The sequence below is a fragment of the Bemisia tabaci genome, chromosome 7 (genome assembly GCF_918797505.1).
Source record: "Bemisia tabaci chromosome 7, PGI_BMITA_v3".
Lineage (NCBI taxonomy): Eukaryota > Metazoa > Arthropoda > Insecta > Hemiptera > Aleyrodidae > Bemisia > Bemisia tabaci.
This window is the reverse complement of record NC_092799.1, coordinates 42034484-42054479: the sequence shown is the minus strand read 5'-3', so window position 1 is coordinate 42054479 and position 19996 is coordinate 42034484. Positions and strand designations below refer to the sequence as shown.

Sequence of the window (19996 nt, the reverse complement as noted above, 5' to 3'; positions counted from 1 at the left end):
ATTCCGACCTTTCGACCCAGCTTGATAAAACTTGTGCTCTCAAGAGATTTTTCCTCGTGCATTGAAATAAAGTGCATTTTTCCATGAACTGTTACAGTCGTCTATTTTAAAATTATCCTTGCATGTTTCATCACGAATAATTATTCGTGACATTTGCGACTGCAATGTTTTTGTCAGTAGTTTTATTTTTTGCTTCATTATAATTGGCACGTGCACCGGTTTGAAGTCTTAATAAATTTTAATCTTACTTCAAGTTCTTCATAATCTTAATTTCAACTCGTATTAGAGGCACATAGCAAATAGTATAAAGTGCAATATATAAGGCAAAAAATTGGTGAAAAGGGACCAGCGTGCACACAGTGTTGTAAAAAGGTTGATTCTTAAAAAGTATCTAAAAAATCAACTAGAATACCAAATAGGTGTTTCTTCCCGTCAAAAAATTGTTCATTTTAAAGGAAAATAATTTTTTAAACTTGAATACTGTGCTTATATTAAGTATTTTAGGAGGAAAGAAGAAATTGCATGATTTTGAAAATACTGTAATCGCGCTGGTTCCTTTTTGCTAAATGCTATCCAATTCTTAAACGCACGATCAGTTAAACATGACCATCACACACTTGACTTAAAAATGTTTGACCTTAAACATAAAACTAAAGAATTGTCATGCTCGCACTGGAAAAAAACACATTGAATCTAGAGTCCAGACTCTTGAAAACATTCACAAGAAAAAGGACTCATGATTCAACCAGATTTAAGCTTAAATCAAACGAAATCCGCTCAAATTAGGAGGCTTGGTTCTTGATTTAAATCTGATTGAATCAAGAGTATTTTTTCTGGTCGATGTTTTTAAGAGTCTGGACTGTAGATCCAATGTGTTTTTTTTCCCAGTGCGAAAATCTACCAAAAAGTAGCCAAAACATGAGTTTTTTTGTGATGATTTTCAATTTTAATCAGCGTAACATAACATCTATTTCTCACGATTGCTCATGTAATTTTTAAACAATTCGCAGGCTGTTTCGAAGCGTAGCGGTCTGATTTGCTCCAACTGCCGGACCACAAATACTTCATTATGGAGAAGGAATGCAAGTGGGGAGCCCGTGTGTAACGCGTGTGGACTATACTATAAGTTGCACAATCAAAACAGACCGCCAACTATGAAAAAAGATAACATTCAGGTATTTTCATCGCATCTTTTTCCATCCTTAAAATTTTTAGAGAAAGCGCAGAGATATACATATAATATACAGATATGCAGTATGGTTACCTTAAAGTACCGTATATTTACCGAGCGAATATTCCGTGCTGCTCCAAAAAAACTCGTCAACTTACGGTGAATGAAGAAAAAGTTCTGTTAACTCATGCTAAATGAAGACATTTTTACGGTGAATACGTATATTCCGTTAACAAGAGATGAAAATCCCTTAAAATCCACTATATTTCAAAAGTGCGCACCTACTTGTTAATGGACATGCTTGCTACTCTCACTAATATGCATAAAAAAGCCGATTTCTTTTTCTTTTTCTCTTAACGCAGAGAGTTCACCTGGGACATTTCGAACTTCACAGCTCTTAATTCCTACGCTAATCGGGGTCCAAAAATTTCAAGTCAACAAGGAGAAACAAATACATGGGTCCTTTATTTTCTTTCTCTTTTCGCGAGACAAAAATTTCGATGGTGCACTGAAAAAAATGAGTTAGCGTCAGATGACTAAAAATTGTTTCTATACACTAACTCAAGTTGTGTGATTTGGACACACATGATTTTTGGTTTCTGTACACTAACCACTATTAGTGCTGGAAACTAATTCCGCTACTCTAATTCGCATTCGGTAGGGTTGGGTCAACCTAACCTCAAAACTTTTTTTTTTTTTTTTTTTTTTTTTTTTTTTTTATTGAGAGTTTAGTGGCTTCTATTCCTTTAGGAATCTACAGCCATCTATAGGCACTATTTACTGTCCGAAGACATCAGGGAATTTGGTAGACATCCATGCTCGGGCTTACAAATTTTCACGGATTAAGGCCGAGCGAATTCTGCTTACAGATCCACTCGTCAGTTCCATGAAAATTTGTCGCCACCACCGGGATTCGAACCCGGGACCTATTGACCTAGAGTCAGACGCGCTAACCACTAGGCCAACCTGGCCTTTTGAAATTACGGGAGAACACGAACTATAGAAGTAAGCAGTAAGTTCACAGGTTTTCGTAAAATATAAACTGAACGCGGAACGCTTTAATCGCAATTTAATACAGAAGATTGACGACTCCAACGAATATCATGCTTGTTTACGTTTTGAATCGAACAGACGATTTCTAACCTTAACAGGTTTATTTATGTTGCTTTCGAACGTTTTCAAGAAAGAGAGGACACTATAAATCATACCGGGAGTATTTACATTGTCAAACGAGCCCGAAATTTCACATTTTAATTGATTTTCACGAGCTGACGCGATTGAGGCTGTTGTACCGACGCCACTTTTTTGAAACTAAATAAATGTAACGGACAATGTGGCAGTTAGCGTTGAGGGCGAATTAGTTTGACCCGAAGGTGAATTTGTCTTACCACAGCGCTAATTTTACAGCTAGTGCTGTTTTCCAATTCTGGTTCGCGCTCTAGTAAAGTGAAGTCAGCGTATGAAGCGAATTGATTGGTGCTTCAGTACAATAAATTAGTTCTGAAGCCTAATTTTGATTCTACTTGGCGAGAACTTACCAAATTAGTTCTCAACGCTAACTACTTTTTTTTCGTGTGATACAGTTAGAACCACGCAAGGGTTGAAATATTGTATCATGATATCACTTTCAGATATTTTGATTTAAGGGCGAGAAATAAGATTCACAATAGAATTTAAAGGCTACAAATTGTAAGCACGCCTTTGGAGCCTTAACCACAAGGCAAGAAAAATTAGACGAGTAATTTTTGCCACAAGGGCCCGCTCAAAAATTACGTAACGCTAAATCGCGGATTTTTCAACCAAAAGCACGTATCGACGGTGAAACTACCAAACCACGTATCTCGTTTGCAGTGTTTAAAAATCTACGCTCACATTTTATTTTTTTTACATCAATATCATTCCTTGAAATTTTCACGGAATTTTCTCCGCACAAAGAGGAAAAATCACAGAAATTTTCAAGACTGGATGTTAAGTAGTTTTTCATTTAAAAAATGAAGTATGACAGGAAGTCTGCGACGTCGCAAACCGAGATACGTGGTTTGGTAGTTTCACCGTCGGTATGATGTATGCATGTGTTGCAGGCAATTAGCAATCGCCGGCAATTTGCAAGCCAGTGGTGAATAAATATAGAAAATCATATTACCTATTCATAAATAAAATAATAAGATTAGGGTGCTGATTATGTTGCCTATTATGCATGTGAATAGACACTTTTCCATCCTTAAAAACATGGCAAAAATATGCACACTCAGGAGAGCGTGCAGTGAACTCCGTGACATTAGTCGGGTTGAGATCGGACAGGCAACTAAACAAGCATCGTGACAAAGCGTGGAGTATCACGAAAAATGAAGGCGCTACAAGCCGAACTCATACTTTTGAAGACCATAACCCATAAAAATTGCATTATGCTGATGCGCATTATTGGGATATTTGCCTGCGACACATGCACATGCGATACACATTATTATGACCACAATTCAGGGGACTCTGAACTTTCAAATTTAACCGGTGTGGAGGTTACCCCTGTGCCCCATCAGAAAAGTCTCTGTGGACAAGGGGACCCTCAAATTCGGATTCCTTGGGGTCGATTACCCATGAATACACATTTTTCCGAGTCTCCACGTCAGTTTAAGGAATTTGAATTTTTTTGAAAGGGGGCTCTGTCCCCCGCCTTTAGGGGTCGGTATTTTGGACACGGGTGGGCCGATTTTGGATTTCTTGGTGTCGATTCAAGTTAAAAATTTCCGTACGTTCTGATTCCAATGAGATAATTTCAAAGTTTTGATATAAACCCTGACTTTTGAAGTACGGACCCCCCTTTTACTCCCCAAGGGGCGCCAGGGGGGCTCTGGGACCATGAAATTCGGATTCCTTGGGGTCGATTCCCTATTCATCCTCGCGATCCTGGACTTCGTGCGACCCAAATTAACCGAAAAAAAGGCCTGGTACGGTAGGTCTGGGCCACCCTGTATAAAGGTGGAATTGGACAAAATTGCATAGGTACGAACCAGTTTTGACAAACTGTCACGGGTTCACGGTTAAATTTGCAACCCTACTCATTTATACATATATTGAGGTATGACTTTCTTTACATTGTTTCTTAAGAAAGGATTTTAATTTTTTTTTTTTTTTTTTTTGACAGACACGGAAGCGGAAGCCAAAGGGTGGTATCAAAACTGAGGCAGTAGTCAAAGCCGCCAGAAATTACAAACTAGAGATTTTTAGTAAGTATTGATTCGTTGTATTAATTAATAGGAAAGAACATTAGCTTGTGGCTTGTAATACTGCGATTTTGCAGTCGCTCCTAATTTATAAGAAGGAGAATCAGTGAATATGTCCACGCAAAGTTTTGAATAGTTTCTTTTTGCTCGATGAAGAAAATTGTGAAGAAATATCATTATGAAGTTTTTATTGTACTTTCAGAAAAGTGCAATACTCGGAAAAACCTCCGAACTTTGCATGCGCTCAGCGTGTGTTTACCAATTTATGAGTTGTCAAATTGATCGTATTTTGTGAAATCTGATGTGTTTGTTAATATTTAATTGCATTTTGAACTGCGTTTGCACTCATTGCTACTCTACTTCTTTTGAATAAGCCGATCATGATTTATCCTGTCCCTAAAAAGACACCATCGCTCAAATTTTCGAAATCGAGTTTCCTTCCAAATTCGACGTAGGTAATCTAACTACTTTAGCCATAACAGAATAATGCGTCGTTTTTACGAAATAAACGAGTTACTCGAAAGCGTAAGTGCTCAAAACTTGACGTCATTTTAGTTAAAAAAAGCAATCGAAACAGCAGCAATTTTGCTCAGCAGGCTAATCGTCGAATTGATAGACAAACCGATAGACAAAGAAGACAAACTATGGGGTGTCTCGTTAGTCTATTGCGTACCTCCTTTGTTCATTGTAACCACTCGCTTCCACCAATAGGATCCCTCCATATCTCTTTTGTCTTCTTTGTCTAAAGCTCTGTCTACCAATTTCAACAATCAGCCCGCTAGAAGTCATTTTTTCGTCGACACTGTGTTCTCCCATGGCGAGACAGTGCAAGAGGTCACCATATTTTGATGACTAATAAATTATTCTCAAGCAAGAAGACAATCAGAAAAATTTCTGCGTTCATTTCAATCAAGCTATCTTTTCCGTCCTCTCTCATATGCCAATAACGATATTTTTTTGCTTTACAGACGATTATAACAATGATAACAGAGGAGCCTCGAACATTTTGGCTCATAATCTCAACCAAGGAACGCCTCACAATAATGTTTACCCGGGTTCAGGGTCAGATTTAACCTTGTTGCCTCGCCTGTAAATAATTCGATGTTTTCACTTCTAAATTAAATACTTCTTGAGATGTAGTAAGTGTAGCTCTGCTCAGCATATTAATTTGCATCGTGTCTTGTAGCATTACGGAAATTAATTCCCCTCTGTTTGTATTGTTTCTCTTTTCAAATGATGATAAGGCAAAAAGAGCATTTGTTGATTAAGAAGGACATGTTCTTAATTTGTTACTAATCAATCAGGGATTTAAGTCTCTAAGTTATCCATATTGGCTTATGGATGAAAAATTTTGTAGGTACTCAGTACCTAGCCAAGTATCTTCATATCAAATGAAAGGGTGTAATTGTCGAAAATTATGATCATGACAGGGATCGGCCCAACCAATCCTCGGGAAATTATCCTTGATTGTAAAAAAACGCATTGAATACAGCTACTTACATCATAGTTGTTTTTACCTGATTTACTTTGCATGTCAGATTGAAACAAGCAAAAAAACCCAAGTATGTTTTCGGGGAAGATTTAACATCCTTATAACCAATACTTTTGTTGATTTTAGACTTTTTGGTGATGTATATATTTATATAGTTGTATTTTTATACGTACCTTTTTTAGTTGAGGAAATCTTCAGAGTAGTGATCATTATTGCTAACAGAACAGAAATGATTTGCAAGCTCATCAGTGATATGCTGAGTATTGGTCAATATTTCACCATGAGGCAAGTAATAATGTATAACAACTGATTGCCCTTCAATCTTTCGGGTTATGTATATTTCACTACAGGCACTTATCATTTTGCATTATGCCTTACATATTGACAACACCACATCAATGTGAGAGTGAGAGAGATTATGCAATTTTTTCACTCCTTTTTCTCAGTTAGGTTCATAGTGATTTGTAATATTATTTTCCTTTAGGTTTTTCCCATTTATTTTTTCTTCGAGTTAACACTCCGCTTCAACAACATTCCATTTGTTCTGCTGATTGTTAGATATTTTTTCTGGTGAAGGATCCTCCCTCTTTCCCCCGTCTCTCTGAAATTTTTAGTTCAAGGGATGATTTAGAGGTCTTCAATTCAGTCTGCAACAGTATCAATCATTCTTTTGTTTCATGTCTACATTACTCAAGTGTAGTACTTATTCGTGTGCATACCACCTACTTCAAGTTATTTCCAAACATTGGATATGGGCGTGAAAATAATTTATTTCATTTTTCAATGTTCATTCAGGCGAGAGATCATGCAAGCAAGAGAGTCTAGAGCTGTAATTCTCTAATCGCGTCTATTTATTATGGCGCCGTGCAGAAATTCCCAACTAAAACTGCAAATTGAAATTTTTTCAAGAAAGTACTGAGAATTTTCAGTATTTAACTGTCTCGAGAAAAGATGCATTTCACTTGAAGCCTTAGGTTTTTTTTTTACCTTAATATTTTAAATGTATCTTAGTCCGTCAGTAATGAAAATGTGATTATTTGCAGGTTTTAAATTTTAGTTATAAATGACTAATTACATTTTCCTGAAGAAAGAATCTCATCTACTTATACAGTTATTATTTTAATGTGTAAGTGTTTCTTTTTTACCTATCTCTCATTTGATACGTTCATAAGTCAGTTTAAGTTTGAAAACCCTGTACATAATGTAAATATAGAACTGTAAGTATATTCACTTCCTGGACTGTTAGAATGCAAAAATATGTATGTAAACAGTTCTTCAAAAATCTTAAACTTTCAAGCAATTCAAACAAGAAATTTGCTTTCTCCACATCACTTTTTAAAACACCTTTTGCCCTAAGCAAGGTTCAAAACATCTCATGTTTGTATCGCAATATGTATATATGTAAATATCATTTTTTTCAGATGTAGATGATAATGAGCTCATCGCCTATCATTTTATTTTATTTTATTTTATTTTTGTTGCTACAATATTAATTTTAAATATTAGCAACAAAAGTCATACAGTCATAAACCAAAGATGCAATTGTATAAACAATTCATTATTTAATAAGTAAACAGCAAAATGTGTCACCTTCACTAATTTCAGCTGCTTTCATATGCATCTTCTTTTTTAAGGCGTGAGAAAGATGAAATACTGTGAACAAGTTGGCAATGATAATGTTGGACTATTAAATCAGTAATTCAGACACAGAAGAGAACTCTATGAACTGTATGTAGGAAAGCTTTTTTGTGATAAAAGAAAACAGAAGAGTTGAATCAAAAATCATTGAATCAATTATTTTAATTATAAGTAATAAGTTTATTCTTATGTTATGTTCCGATTAAAAGCTTCTAATTTCGTAATTCAGGTAACCATGATTAGTTATTTTTTTAAAATAATAAAATACAATAGAAACAGGCAATGTCCTGAAAAGCCAAGCATAAAAAATGGGGGTTCATATTTGCGTACTGACTGCACTGACTGTATTTTTTTTACTTAGACTATACAAGTGCATATATATGAATATCGGTACTGTAATTCTTTTTATCATTTATATTATTTATTTATCATCGGGTTTTTTTTTTTTTTTTTTTTTTTTTTTTTTTTTTTTTTTTGGCATGTAAATGATATGAGATTTCAATTATTTTCTGAGAGTGCGGGCGCCTTCTCTCGTCCCGATGGAATCAGTAGTTACAAATATAAGCAGCATCACATAAATGTGAGCAACATCACATCCTCTGCCTTGACTCAATTTCGGTGCCTTATTAGAAAACTGGAGTTAACATTGAAACTCACAAAGTGATTTTCTATCTTGAATCAATACACCCCCTTTTTAATTATATGACTGTTAAATTAGAGGATTGGTTATGTTTTTATTGTTTTTGGTTGATAAAGCCTCTTGTTGCATTTGTCTATCTTTGACTCCCTTTATAAAAAATTATTATTTTTATTATTTCTTTTTTTTTTTAGAATTCCACGTTTCATTATTCATCATTCATTTTCTACTATTTTTGTCAGCTCTCTAAGTTAGTTCATAATCGATCATCTTCTAAATTTCTGAAAAAAAAAAACAGATAGAAAATAACCAGCAATTATTTTTTGTCAAGTAACTTTATTTTCTCTCTCTATTGACCTACATATTCTTCTTACCGTTTGCGTGAAGTACAAATCACAGCAAGCGTTTTGCTATAAATTTTTACCACAGGATAATCTAAAAACTGGTTTCATGTGAAATCAAATTTTAACTAATGTCATTCGAAGTGAAAAAAAATTCACATTTTATAATTTAACACTACTTTTGTATTTTATGCCGTCATCACAATTTTTTTCTTATTTTCGTATACTTACCTTCACTCAAACTATCAGCATGAAGTTGACACTATGTGTGATTTAATTGGATTTCAATCGAACTGACTAGTAAATAAAATAGGTATTTTTACCTATTCCTAAAATATCGAAAGTTAAAAAAACCTTTTGAACACTTCGCAATGTATGACATCTCATTAAGTTCTTTTTCAAGGCTTCATTTTTCAGGAGGACTTTCATTTATTGTAGCTGCATTCGCAGCAACTTAATATCTGTTAATTTTACTTTAATTTTTTCGAGTATTTACTCATTATGTGATGGACGTTTTTTCTCACTTCAATTTTAGTTGCATTTTATTTTATTTTATTTTATTATAATGGATCTGAAATAAAACTTGTGTAGTTGCGTTAAGTATTAATCAGACTTCCTTTTTTTGCTGTCTCCTCTTTTTAAATCGTTGTGAGCCTTACACAATGATGTTAAAAATCATCCTCGCACTGAAAAATGGGTTGATTTAAATCAATCCAATGGCATATGAAAAATGACAATATAATTTGGTCTGTGCTGAAATGCTGAGGTCTTTAATCCGGCTTTTAATTGTTGTGGTTCAATAATATTCTCTAAGGTAGGTGTAATCATTAAAGAGTTGCGGTGAATGGTTTTGAGATTACCAAAATCCTAAACCTGTGCTTTCCCCCACTTCCATGGACTCCATAAAAATATTACTGACACAAAAAAGCCCAGAAAATGGATTCATTTCCGGTTTTAGTGCGACCCGATCCGGTTGAAATGAAGGCGATGTTGGTTAAAATAAAGTAATGATATGATCGGTGCCATCAAAAGTCGGTTTTACCATAATTTATATAGGGGTTCCATGATCATGTCAAGTGTTTACTTAAATGGACCAAACTGGAAACGTTGGATTTGTTTAACTAGACAGACACAGAGTTGGAAAGATTTTACTAGAACCAGTTGAACTACATCAGAACTACATCGTTGCCTAACCCTCTCTCTTATTTTATTTATTTAAAAAAGGAAAAACTTGAAGGGGGAAAAAAGCACCAATAAAGGAACAGCATTCAAAATATTTGAATCGCGAGGAAATTGTTTACATTTTAAGGTATATTCTCAAGGAATTACAAGGCATCGAGTCACCAAGTCATACATAATCACCGGACAAAATTAAAGCGCTGGTTATAGAAAGGGCGCTCCTCCGTTACAGTGCCTCAGAATCTTCACTAACGTTTCATCTAATTTAATCAAAGCAAATGTATGTACTTTGTCTAAACCTTTACTCAATATTCTATGTGATTTTGTAATGCTCGAAATCAAAAACTTTAACTAACTTACCGGGCAGTTTCCTCTCTAAAGAGAGGATGAAGGAGTGAAGATTCTGAACCACCGCAAGCAAGGGGTGCCCTCAATTGGACGTATTTCTGCCAAACGGATTTATAAACATCCAGTTATGAGCCCTGCGACCCATAAGAATATATGCATAACAGGGCTCAAGTTATTATGCACATAGTTCCGTTTGATAGAAATACATCCAATTCCTGCGCCCAACGCCTCAAATCGGTAAGAACGAAGACACATGCAGATTTTTTCCTCCTAAATATAATCAGTTATTTTGTATAATGTGATTCACAGAATGGAGATGTTGCATGTGTGAGGAATTTGCGATTTGACTGATGATTTTTATGTAAAAGTTCGTGAGAAGCACGATGGTGCCACTGGTTTTTTCTGAAATCAACCCAAGCTCAAAAAAAGCTCTCAAGTTGAGGCCAAAATGGAGGGGATATCCCACCCTACCGTGAGAGTCCACGTTTACATCAAGACAAACTCTCCATGCAAAGATAGGGAGCAAATAAATTAGCAGGGTTGCCGCGTTTTCAGTTTTAGAGTCCTCAAATAAAGTGGCAGCCCTGTCAATGTATTTCCTCCTTATCTTTGCATGGAGAGTTTGTCTTGATGTAGACGTGGACTCTCAGGGTAGGGTGGGATATCCCCTCCATTTTGGCCTCAACTTGAGAGCTTTTTTTGAGCTTGGGAGTTGATTTCAGAGAAAACCAGTGGCACCATCGTATTTCTCGCGAACTTTTACGTATGCATCTACAGTCAAATCGCAAATTCCGCACACATGCAACATCTCCATTAAAAGGAGGACCGAAGTTTTTGGTGATATACCCACACTGAGATGAGACAGAAAGATTGTCGGCTCGGCTGCTTTGTGATACATCGACAATTGGTTTGCCATTTAAACTTATGGAAAAGTATCGATGAACAGGGCGTTTGCAACGAATAGTTTGATAATCGATTCTTTAACACAACTTTAAATGGGGAAATATCGATAGTAATCGATCCGTACTCTTCATTGTTCGGGCCTGCTTCCGTGTAGAAAGGTTGACTCACTTTGCACGGTTCGATTACGAGACAAAAGACGTGGGCCTTTAATCCGCGCCGAAGGATGACCAGAATAACAGACTTTGCCCCCAGACACGTGCGCCCGCGCACGTGTGGGGCCTCGCTAAAGGCGTCAGAGGCAATAAAACGATTAAATAAAAAAGGCCTCGAAAATCAACAAGCAAACAACCCAAGATCACCGCTTTTTATCTCCACAATATCTGGGAGATCTGCGCGTATGATAAAATAATTAGACTTGCTATGCTGCCGTGCTAGGAAAAAACGCAGTATGAACATTCGAGAGTTGTCAAATTTCCCTTGATAAAATATGTATTTCTTATGACATTCGTGCATATTTTTTCTTGAAATTCTCAGATATTTTAGATTATATTGCGTACAAAATTGTCTGACAATTTTTGAAGAAAATATCCACAATTGTCCCAGACAATTCTTTTTCTATCAAAGGAAATTTGGCAATGTCTGAAGGCTCATACGGCGTTCTTCCTCAGCACGTCAGTATGCTGCCGTGCTAAAGAAGAAGACCGTATGAGCCTTCAGACGTTGCCAAATTTCCTTTGATAAAAACCGGAATTACTGGGAAATTTGTGAATAATCTCTTCCAAAATTTTCAGACAATTTTGTACGCAATTTAACCTAAAATATCTGAAAATTTCAAGGAAAAATGTGCATGAATGTCATGAAAAATACATATTTTATGAAGGGAAATTTGGCAACTCTTGAATGTTCTTATGACAGTCTGCTTCCTTGGTGCGGCAGTATGCGGCATCATTCAAAAGTGGCACGGACACTCACGAGGGATTCTGGCGCCTTTTTGATCGTTTGTAAAAAAACCGCTTGGTATTGTAAATTTTCAAATAGGACTGGAGGGTTTGCGATATTCCTGTCGCAGGAAATGTAAGAGTCAAACAGTTAGCTTAGTAAGGGAAATGGGAATGGAAAAAACAAACTTCTGATTCTTTTGTCCCTTTGGCGAAATGTCATCAGTCAGTTTTTGTCCGCAAACTTTAAAGATGCATATTTATGGACGCTTATTTCCAATTGATTTTTAATGATAGTCAAAATAGCTCTTATTCTGACATTTGCTAGCTTTTCTCAAAAGTATTCCTCACAAAACACCACGATTTAGTTTTTACAGTGTCAGCTAAAAGATTTTTCATCTAAAAAGTATTACGTACGCACGATAGAATTTTTTTTTCATGTACCTATGATTCCTTTCCTCATTACCAACACTGAATACCATTCGCTTTATTTACCATAGCATCATCACTTGCCACCTTCTCCACTACGAGATTAATTCAGTGCCTATGTTTTTTTGCATACATATAATTTCACCACATGTACAATGAATTCGTCAAATTTCAGCAAACACTGATCTAACTTTGATCACGAAAACCATCTCGTAAAATTACCGTTTTAACACCACTCTGGGCTGCATTTTTCAATAAGGAACTATCATGGCTCATTTTAGAATCAACGTGTTTGCCATTGGATTCCCTACGTAGATACGCGCTTTGATAGATTAGCATGATGTAGCAGTTCCTCATTGCAAAATTTAGTCGAGCTGTCTGCATGTCATTGAAAATCTTCAGAGACTTTAACGCACGGATAGAAAAAACACCTACAAATTTTCGGCGTTCGTTAGCATTTATTTTGCATGATTCATTAAACTATAAAGTTAAGCAGGAGGTTTGCATCATCATCGGATAGAATTTGTTTTTTTAAGTTCAACATAAAATGAAGTGTTTGACAAATGAATGTGCTTGACATGCACGGTGTGCCAACGAAATATGTGGCTTCAATTTTTCGTGGAAATAAGACTTTCTTGCCAAAAAGTATAAGATATCTTTTGAGCTGTTTGAAAGAGGATGGACTTCAAAGTTTCGTAACATAAACAGAAGAATGAATAAAATAAATAACAATCGAATTGTTTGGATTGGAAAACATGCATTTTCAAAATTTGAGATTCCCAACAAACTCCACATTTCCTCCAATGCACGAACCCTTTTTTTATCAGAGCTTGGTAAAACACATACAACAATCCCGCAATGCAAATGTTGTAGTTTTGATAACTTTCGTTGTAACATACTAAAACTCTAAGAGCCTTATTTCTGTTTATAGTGGCTCAGAGGAAAACGTTTCTCACAGAAAAATTCTCATTTTGGCCCAAAAAATCAATCCGCACTGTACACTCTATATTTGAATCAGTAAGATCGAAAAGACATCAACTCGGTAACTCGAAAATGATCAATTTTCATTGGAGACGGTCAATTTTTATAAAGGTCATTGAAGTTAGCGCATTTGTTCCAACTTGGACCTTTGAAATGTCCTTAATTGCTTGTATTACGGCACCAAAAACCTTTCCCTCAGATTAATTTCTTCATCTACTCTACAGTTTTTTGTGTCTTGATTACTTTCATTTTTCCGAGTTGGTGGGTTTTCGTTCTCACTGATTCATTTAACCTACATGTCTGCGATTGATTTGATTTTTTCCTTGCTTTTTATTTCACATAAATTCTATATTTCGTGAACCGACAATCGAATGCATAATTGGACTGAGTCAAGCAGAAAAGAACCAACCCGCATTTTCGAAAAAATTGAAATATGAGTGGTTTTGAACTCAACCCCTGCTCTACTATCTATCGCAAAATCAATTTTTGTTGAGCAACTCGCTCATTATCAAATGCCAAGTAAATCTTCAAGCATCTTATTTGGTTTATGTCGCGTTTCTATTGTAAGCTTTTTGGGGCTCCTGCAGCAACATTGCCGCTCTGACTAGAGGGCTTCAACCTGCTCTACTGTCATCGCCAAATCAAGTTTTGTTGAGCAATTTGTAGAATGACTTGAAGTTTCTACATTGAGTCTTATGCAGGAGCCAAACTTTAAAGCTCTTTTTCTCGGTTCGATCTCGATGTGGCTTGGTTCCTTTCTGTTAAACGCGGTCCAATTCATCGTGCGGCTTTGATCCGATTTTCAACCGAAAGCGTCATCAAAGCTCGTGCTGTCATTCACACGGGTATATCATCGCGCCGATGTAGAGTACAGTATACGCAGGAAATTCGTAGGAGAGAGGGGGTTGACTCACAGCTGTGCATGGCGGAGGAGGAGGGGGCAAAGAGGGGGCACTCTGTCATTTACTCAATATCCCGCCTCGAAATTGCCTCCTCTCGATCCGAAAGGGAAGTCAAACAAACTGATAAAGAGGAGCTCTTATCAGTCATGATGAGAGGAGACAGGATACGGTGCGCTTGATAACTATGTTAACATAACCACTTCACAGGTGTTAGCGCGGTTCAAATAAAAATTGTGAAACTGCACCGCACCGCGCACCGCACGGCGGACGAACCGTGCCGCAGTTTTCCGTCCCGCACCCCCGGGCAGTGGCGTGGCGTGAATTGCGATTTATCGATTGTTATGCCATTTAAACCTGTGGAAAAGGATCGATACACGGGGTGTTCGCAGCGAACACCTTAATAATCGATTCTTTACCACGGATTCAAATGGGGAAATATCGATAATCGATCATTCACGCCACGCCACTGCTCCCGTGCTCCGGAAGAACGTCATATGAACATTCAAACGTTGCCAAAGTTTCCGTTAAAAAAAATTTTGGTTCTAAAAAATATGCGCCAATATTGCCCTCAAAAATTTTCCGATGGATTTTCCACGAAGTTCTTAACGCAATCCTGCAAAAATTCTGAGGAAAATGCACAGAATTTTTCGAGAAAATCAACCCTAGACCAGAAGACATTTGGCAACGTCGAAATGGTCATATGACGTTTTTCCTCAGCACGGCCGCGTATCGCAGAGGCAAGCCCAATTAAAAATCACTTTGATGGAAATGAAACGACGCGACAACTGCGCTGGAGCCAAATCGTTCTTCGAGTGTAAAATTATGTTCGGAGCGACTAGAGACAAGGAGTCACATGCACAATTTTGCAACGTTGCGAATCAATATTGGAAGTTTACAGTCATAGGAGGCCCTCAATGGGTAAGCTCTCTACTTCTCCATGCTGTACAATCTTTCATGGGGTTTTCATTAAAATTAGGAGAAGGGGGGTCTATCTCTGGTCTCTTTCAGCATATCTTCCTCCACCTCTTCTCCTATCTGTACATCGTTCCCTTCTTGCTGATCATTGTGCATGGTCTGTGGATAATCGATGTACTAGTCTATATCTGCTAAATAGGTAACAGGTTGAATATTGCTCTGTCCGCACAATTTTGCGGGGAAAACAAAGCCAAAAATTCCCAAAACGTAAACAAAGGAGTCAATTCTACTCAGTTAGAAGAAGGAACCAAAATGTTGTGTTAGTATGGGAAGTAAAACACGGAGTAACATAAGCTGTTGGTTACTTTTTTTTGTTAGTTTTCCTGTGTCAAATAGACCAAATCTTGAAATAACCAAATCTTTTCGTTGAAAATCTGCGACCTTCTCATAAATTACGCGGCAGCCACAAGAATAGAACCTGGAAAGCTTCGGTGGTTATCCGATGTGGTAGCCAGTCGCAAATCATAATATTTGAGTATTAGGTGGAAAACAAGAGTGCATAAGTTAGGACACTTTCTTCGTGCCCCGATGTCTCCAAGCTAAACACCTTTTTGTTCACATACAGGCGCTTTATCATCCCCCTCCTTTATTCGCTATCTGTAACTCCCGTAGAAGCGATAGTCGGTTCGATTTTTAGACATACGCACCCTTTATAGATCTCTTGAGAGACCATTAAACATATTTCTTCCTTTTCAAAATGACTATTGATTTGGACATATCATAGTATACCTCGGGCAAGCTTAACCTTAATTTATTTCGAAATTTAAAAATGAGAGACATCTAAAGTGTAAACGCGATACAACTATTCTCGCAAGATGGATGTCCAAATTGTATATGAAAAATCTAAGACGCGATGGAGTGAATCGTGAACTCGCAATGCTCTGCTCTAGTTAAAAACAACGATACAAATAAGAAAAATGGAAACAAATACAAAATGGAAATAGAGGGAGGGAAAGGATGCGCGTTAACGACGGCGCAGAGATACAACTATTCGTACTTGATGGACGTCCGTGCTGCATCTGAAAAATTGAAGGCGCGATGACGCGAAGCGTGAGTTCTCAATGCTCTGCTGTATGCTGCCAATGAGATGTCGCTCAGATTCGGGAGAAAAGTTAAAAAAGAGGCCCGAACACATCTTTCCTACCTTTAGCTGTGTTATTCACGTAGTGCTTGAAGCACCATTACGAATAAGACAAACGAAAACAAACACAATATGGAAATAATAGGAGGAAAAGGATGCGCGTTTACGACGGCGCAGAGATACAACTATTCGTACTTGATGGACGTCCGTGCTGCATCTGTAAAAATGAAGGCGCGATGACGCGAAGCGTGAGCTCTCACTGCAACGAGGTGCCGCTCAGATTTGGGGAAAAGTTAAAAGAGAGGCCCGAATACGTCTTTCTTGTCTTCGGCTGTGTTGATACTCGTTCTTTCTTCTTTTTTCAGGATCTTGTCTGATTCTTTTTTAAGATGAATTTGCAGACCCACGTCTTAAGCTCGTGTAAACCGCAGCACTGGCGCGGTTGTTATGGAAATAATGGTGCTATGATGCGACTAGCAGCTTTAATTTTTTATGTTTTCTTTAATTTCAGAAGTCTGAAGGGTCACTTCAATACATTCAATTTTACAATTTTTGCTCTGTGCGATTTATAAACTGTGAACCTGAAAAAAGCGTAAACTTGTGCTGCTTTGCCAAAATTTTCTGAACCCCTCTCCACGTAGGGGATGCCCCATCAGGACATATCACATTACGCTCCTTTGACCAGCCAAGGGTCTACGCCTTCGGATGCGAGCCAGTCCGACTCTGGCCACCGTCATAAGTCACAGTATTTCGACTGAAATGATTTACCAAAATTAGGATCTTTTATCTAAGTAAAGGCTCCGACACCTGGATGCTTGAATCATTATTGAATGATCTCTATCGATAAATTGCATTGCTAAGATAAAGATGTATCGAGCAAGATCGCTTTAAATAACGATTTAATATTCAACCCACCGGCCATGCTCTCCATTGTTGAACCACATCCGAATAATTGCGAATATTTCGAGGAATCCCTTCAATTCATCGAATTCTAAAACGATTCATTTTTGGCGCACAAACGACCAAAATAAACATGAGTCATGACTGCAGTCACATTATGTGAGTCACACTCACACATTTACGTGCGGCACAGTGGTGTTAGTGTCTGGATAACGAAAGGAAACTGGACTCGGAGCTTGTCGACGTAATTGTTAGAATTGGAGAGGAAATAGACGAGCTCCTTCCTTTGTTTGCACTCAGCTTCCTCGATCTTCCTATCTGTTACACCCGCATTTGTCACTGACGCGTCAGTACTTTCACTCTTTGCAGCGCTTCATGAAATTGAGGCTCCTTTTCAAGGTTCTTGTTTAATAATTCAAAGAGAGGCTCCTTGGAGTGATTCAGGATCAAACGCGGCAGGTCTCGTGGATAATTCTATGAGTTTGTGAATGACAGGTGTGCAGAATGAAGTTATCTTCTTCTTCAAAAAAAAAAAAAAAGCTCACCCTCGCAGCTGCAAGCTTCAAATTTTAGGGACATGAATCGTTTTAATAACATTGTGGCCACGTTCATGGATTGACATGCATGATAACTGATTTTTAGGGGTATTTTGAACTTTTGGTTATTTACCTAATCGAGCCCAAACAATTATTTATTATATGTTTTTGGGGGAGGGAGAGAGGGAAAGGCAGTTTGGCGTATTTATTTGACAGAAATTAATGTCGATGATTTGTTCGATTCTCGATCGAAAAATTAGTTGATTCAATTTCTCTAAAAATTAAAAAAATATTATACAACGAATCTTACTCAATCTGTGAGAGGCTGTAGCAGTGGAGCTCCAAGCGTTTAAGCAATTTTGGACAAAATGTTAAACTACATTTTCAAATCTCATAATGACCCATAGTCGTGACACTTGAAATCTTTGCATTTCATCCTGAATAGGATACAAGGGGGAAAACACAGAAACTAGCCTAATAACTAGTGTAAGGCTAAAACTATCAACTATCAAACTATCTAACTCTAAGCTTATACTCAAATTGATCAGTTTTAATAGTGTATGTAATGAATGATTCGATGATGCTATGCTGTTGAATTATCCGTCTTATGACATTTTTAAACAGTTCCATAAAAAACCTTTCTTTGAGGTCATGTTTAATTATTCGACGCAGAATTGTTTGATAAATTTCTCATTTCCTTTGTTTAATTCTCTCTCTTTCTTCTATACACTTCGTCCCGAAGAACGTTGGGGTCGTTAGGACATTCTAAAGTGAATGCACAAGAGCAATATGGCTGCGTCAAAAACACTTGACTGAATTATTCCCGGTGCCAAGGCAGAAAAACACTCAAAAGACGAGTCAAATGAAATCCATCGAAGCACAGACGTCTCATTACGTAATGCATGGCAAACACTCCACGCCCATACTCAGGGACAATTTTATTACCAGCTCAGTCAAAATTACTTTGAACCCTACTTTCATGAATAGAGCTTCAAGCAGAACTTAAAAGCATGCAAATTAAAATCACAAGGTGCAAAACTTAAGCACGGCCTTTGAAAATAGGACCTAATCAAATAAATAAAAAAATCGAACTTGATCACGGTACGGTTCAGTAAGGAGGAGTAATCAGTAATGGCATGTCCATATTATAGCAAAAATATATTGCCTGTAGAACATGAATGCACATTCAACTTTGTTTTATTGTATAATTTAATATTTCAAAAAGTTTCTATCAATCATAGGATGAGTAATTTTCTTTACGCAAGCTCTTGTTTTCTACCACTCTTCATAATTTCATGAGCCTCTTTTTCCCTTTTCGCGGTTCCTTGAAGACTTTCCCTCCCTTGCCTTCTATAACTGAAGAAAATTACGCCCCTGTTTTGTTCCTTAAAGTGACTTCATCCTTTTTTTTGCCTTTTGCCTCGCGAGTTCTTGGTGTATTGCGTTTTTTTTTTTAAAATATTTTTAATTTTTAATATCAGCATACTGTAACTGCACAAAAATAAAAGGGAAAGAGAAAACGAATGCACAAGGTCTGTTAAATTTTCTTTTAAATGATTTATTTTTCCATATTTATTTCTCAGCATATCCAAATATAGAGGTCAGTCTCGTACTTCCATACCTGATTGTTTTAGAGAAAACGATGTTTTATGAAATGGCGTAAACAATCTCTTCTGAAAACGTCCGCAAATCGATGGAAACTTGATGAAAAATTTTCACCCTCGAAAAATGCTCATAGTTAACTCGATTGATATGAAAAAAATCTGGACACCGAATATCGAGGTGTTACTGAGACGTTAAAATCACCAATAATCACTTCACAAACTCACGATAGCCTCCATAATTGACGCGAATTAATCGAACTTCCAATCCGAAATCCACCTTTTCACACTAGATTTTTCCGGGGAGCTGAGACACACTGTGAGGCATAAAACGGTCGGAACTGAGCGGAACTTTGAGAAAAACTAGGCTCACAGGCATTTCAATATCTCAAAAAATAGTGTAACAGATATGCGATATCTTATATAAACCTTGTAATGATAAATACCACAGTGTGGAGATACAGGGCAGTTTTATCATTGTATATACGGCGCTCGCGAGATAATAACATAACCTCAACCGCGTTCTCTTTCAAGCTTTTTATCCTATTTTTCTGCTCGTTTTCACTACCGGCTCAGCGAAGTTATTTCCGCTTTGGCCACCGGGTGGGTTCACAACAATTTAGATTATTTTTGAACTAACTAGTTATCTCGATAACGGTGGTTTGTTTTCCTACTTTGATAACCATGACCTCTCCTCCTCTCTGAGAGTAAACCGTTAATCAT

General features: G+C 37.1%; 1 protein-coding gene across 4 annotated transcripts in view; it reads left to right on the top strand.

Annotated features, from left to right (window-relative positions):
* The window catches only part of LOC109032980 (uncharacterized), a 43150-nt gene extending 34043 nt beyond the window's left edge, over positions 1 to 9107 (top strand). For 3 of the 4 annotated variants that reach the window (XM_019045349.2, XM_019045345.2, XM_072302584.1), the window contains exons 6-8: positions 1011 to 1175; positions 4314 to 4395; positions 5361 to 9107. In XM_019045349.2, the coding sequence (XP_018900894.2) occupies positions 1011 to 1175; positions 4314 to 4395; positions 5361 to 5485 (372 nt within the window). In that variant the 3' untranslated portion in view covers positions 5486 to 9107. Of the gene's footprint in view, positions 1 to 1010; positions 1176 to 4313; positions 4396 to 5360 lie in introns of those variants that run through there. The other variant, XR_002008978.2, reaches the window with a different exon arrangement.
* Positions 9108 to 19996: the final 10889 nt, after the last annotated feature.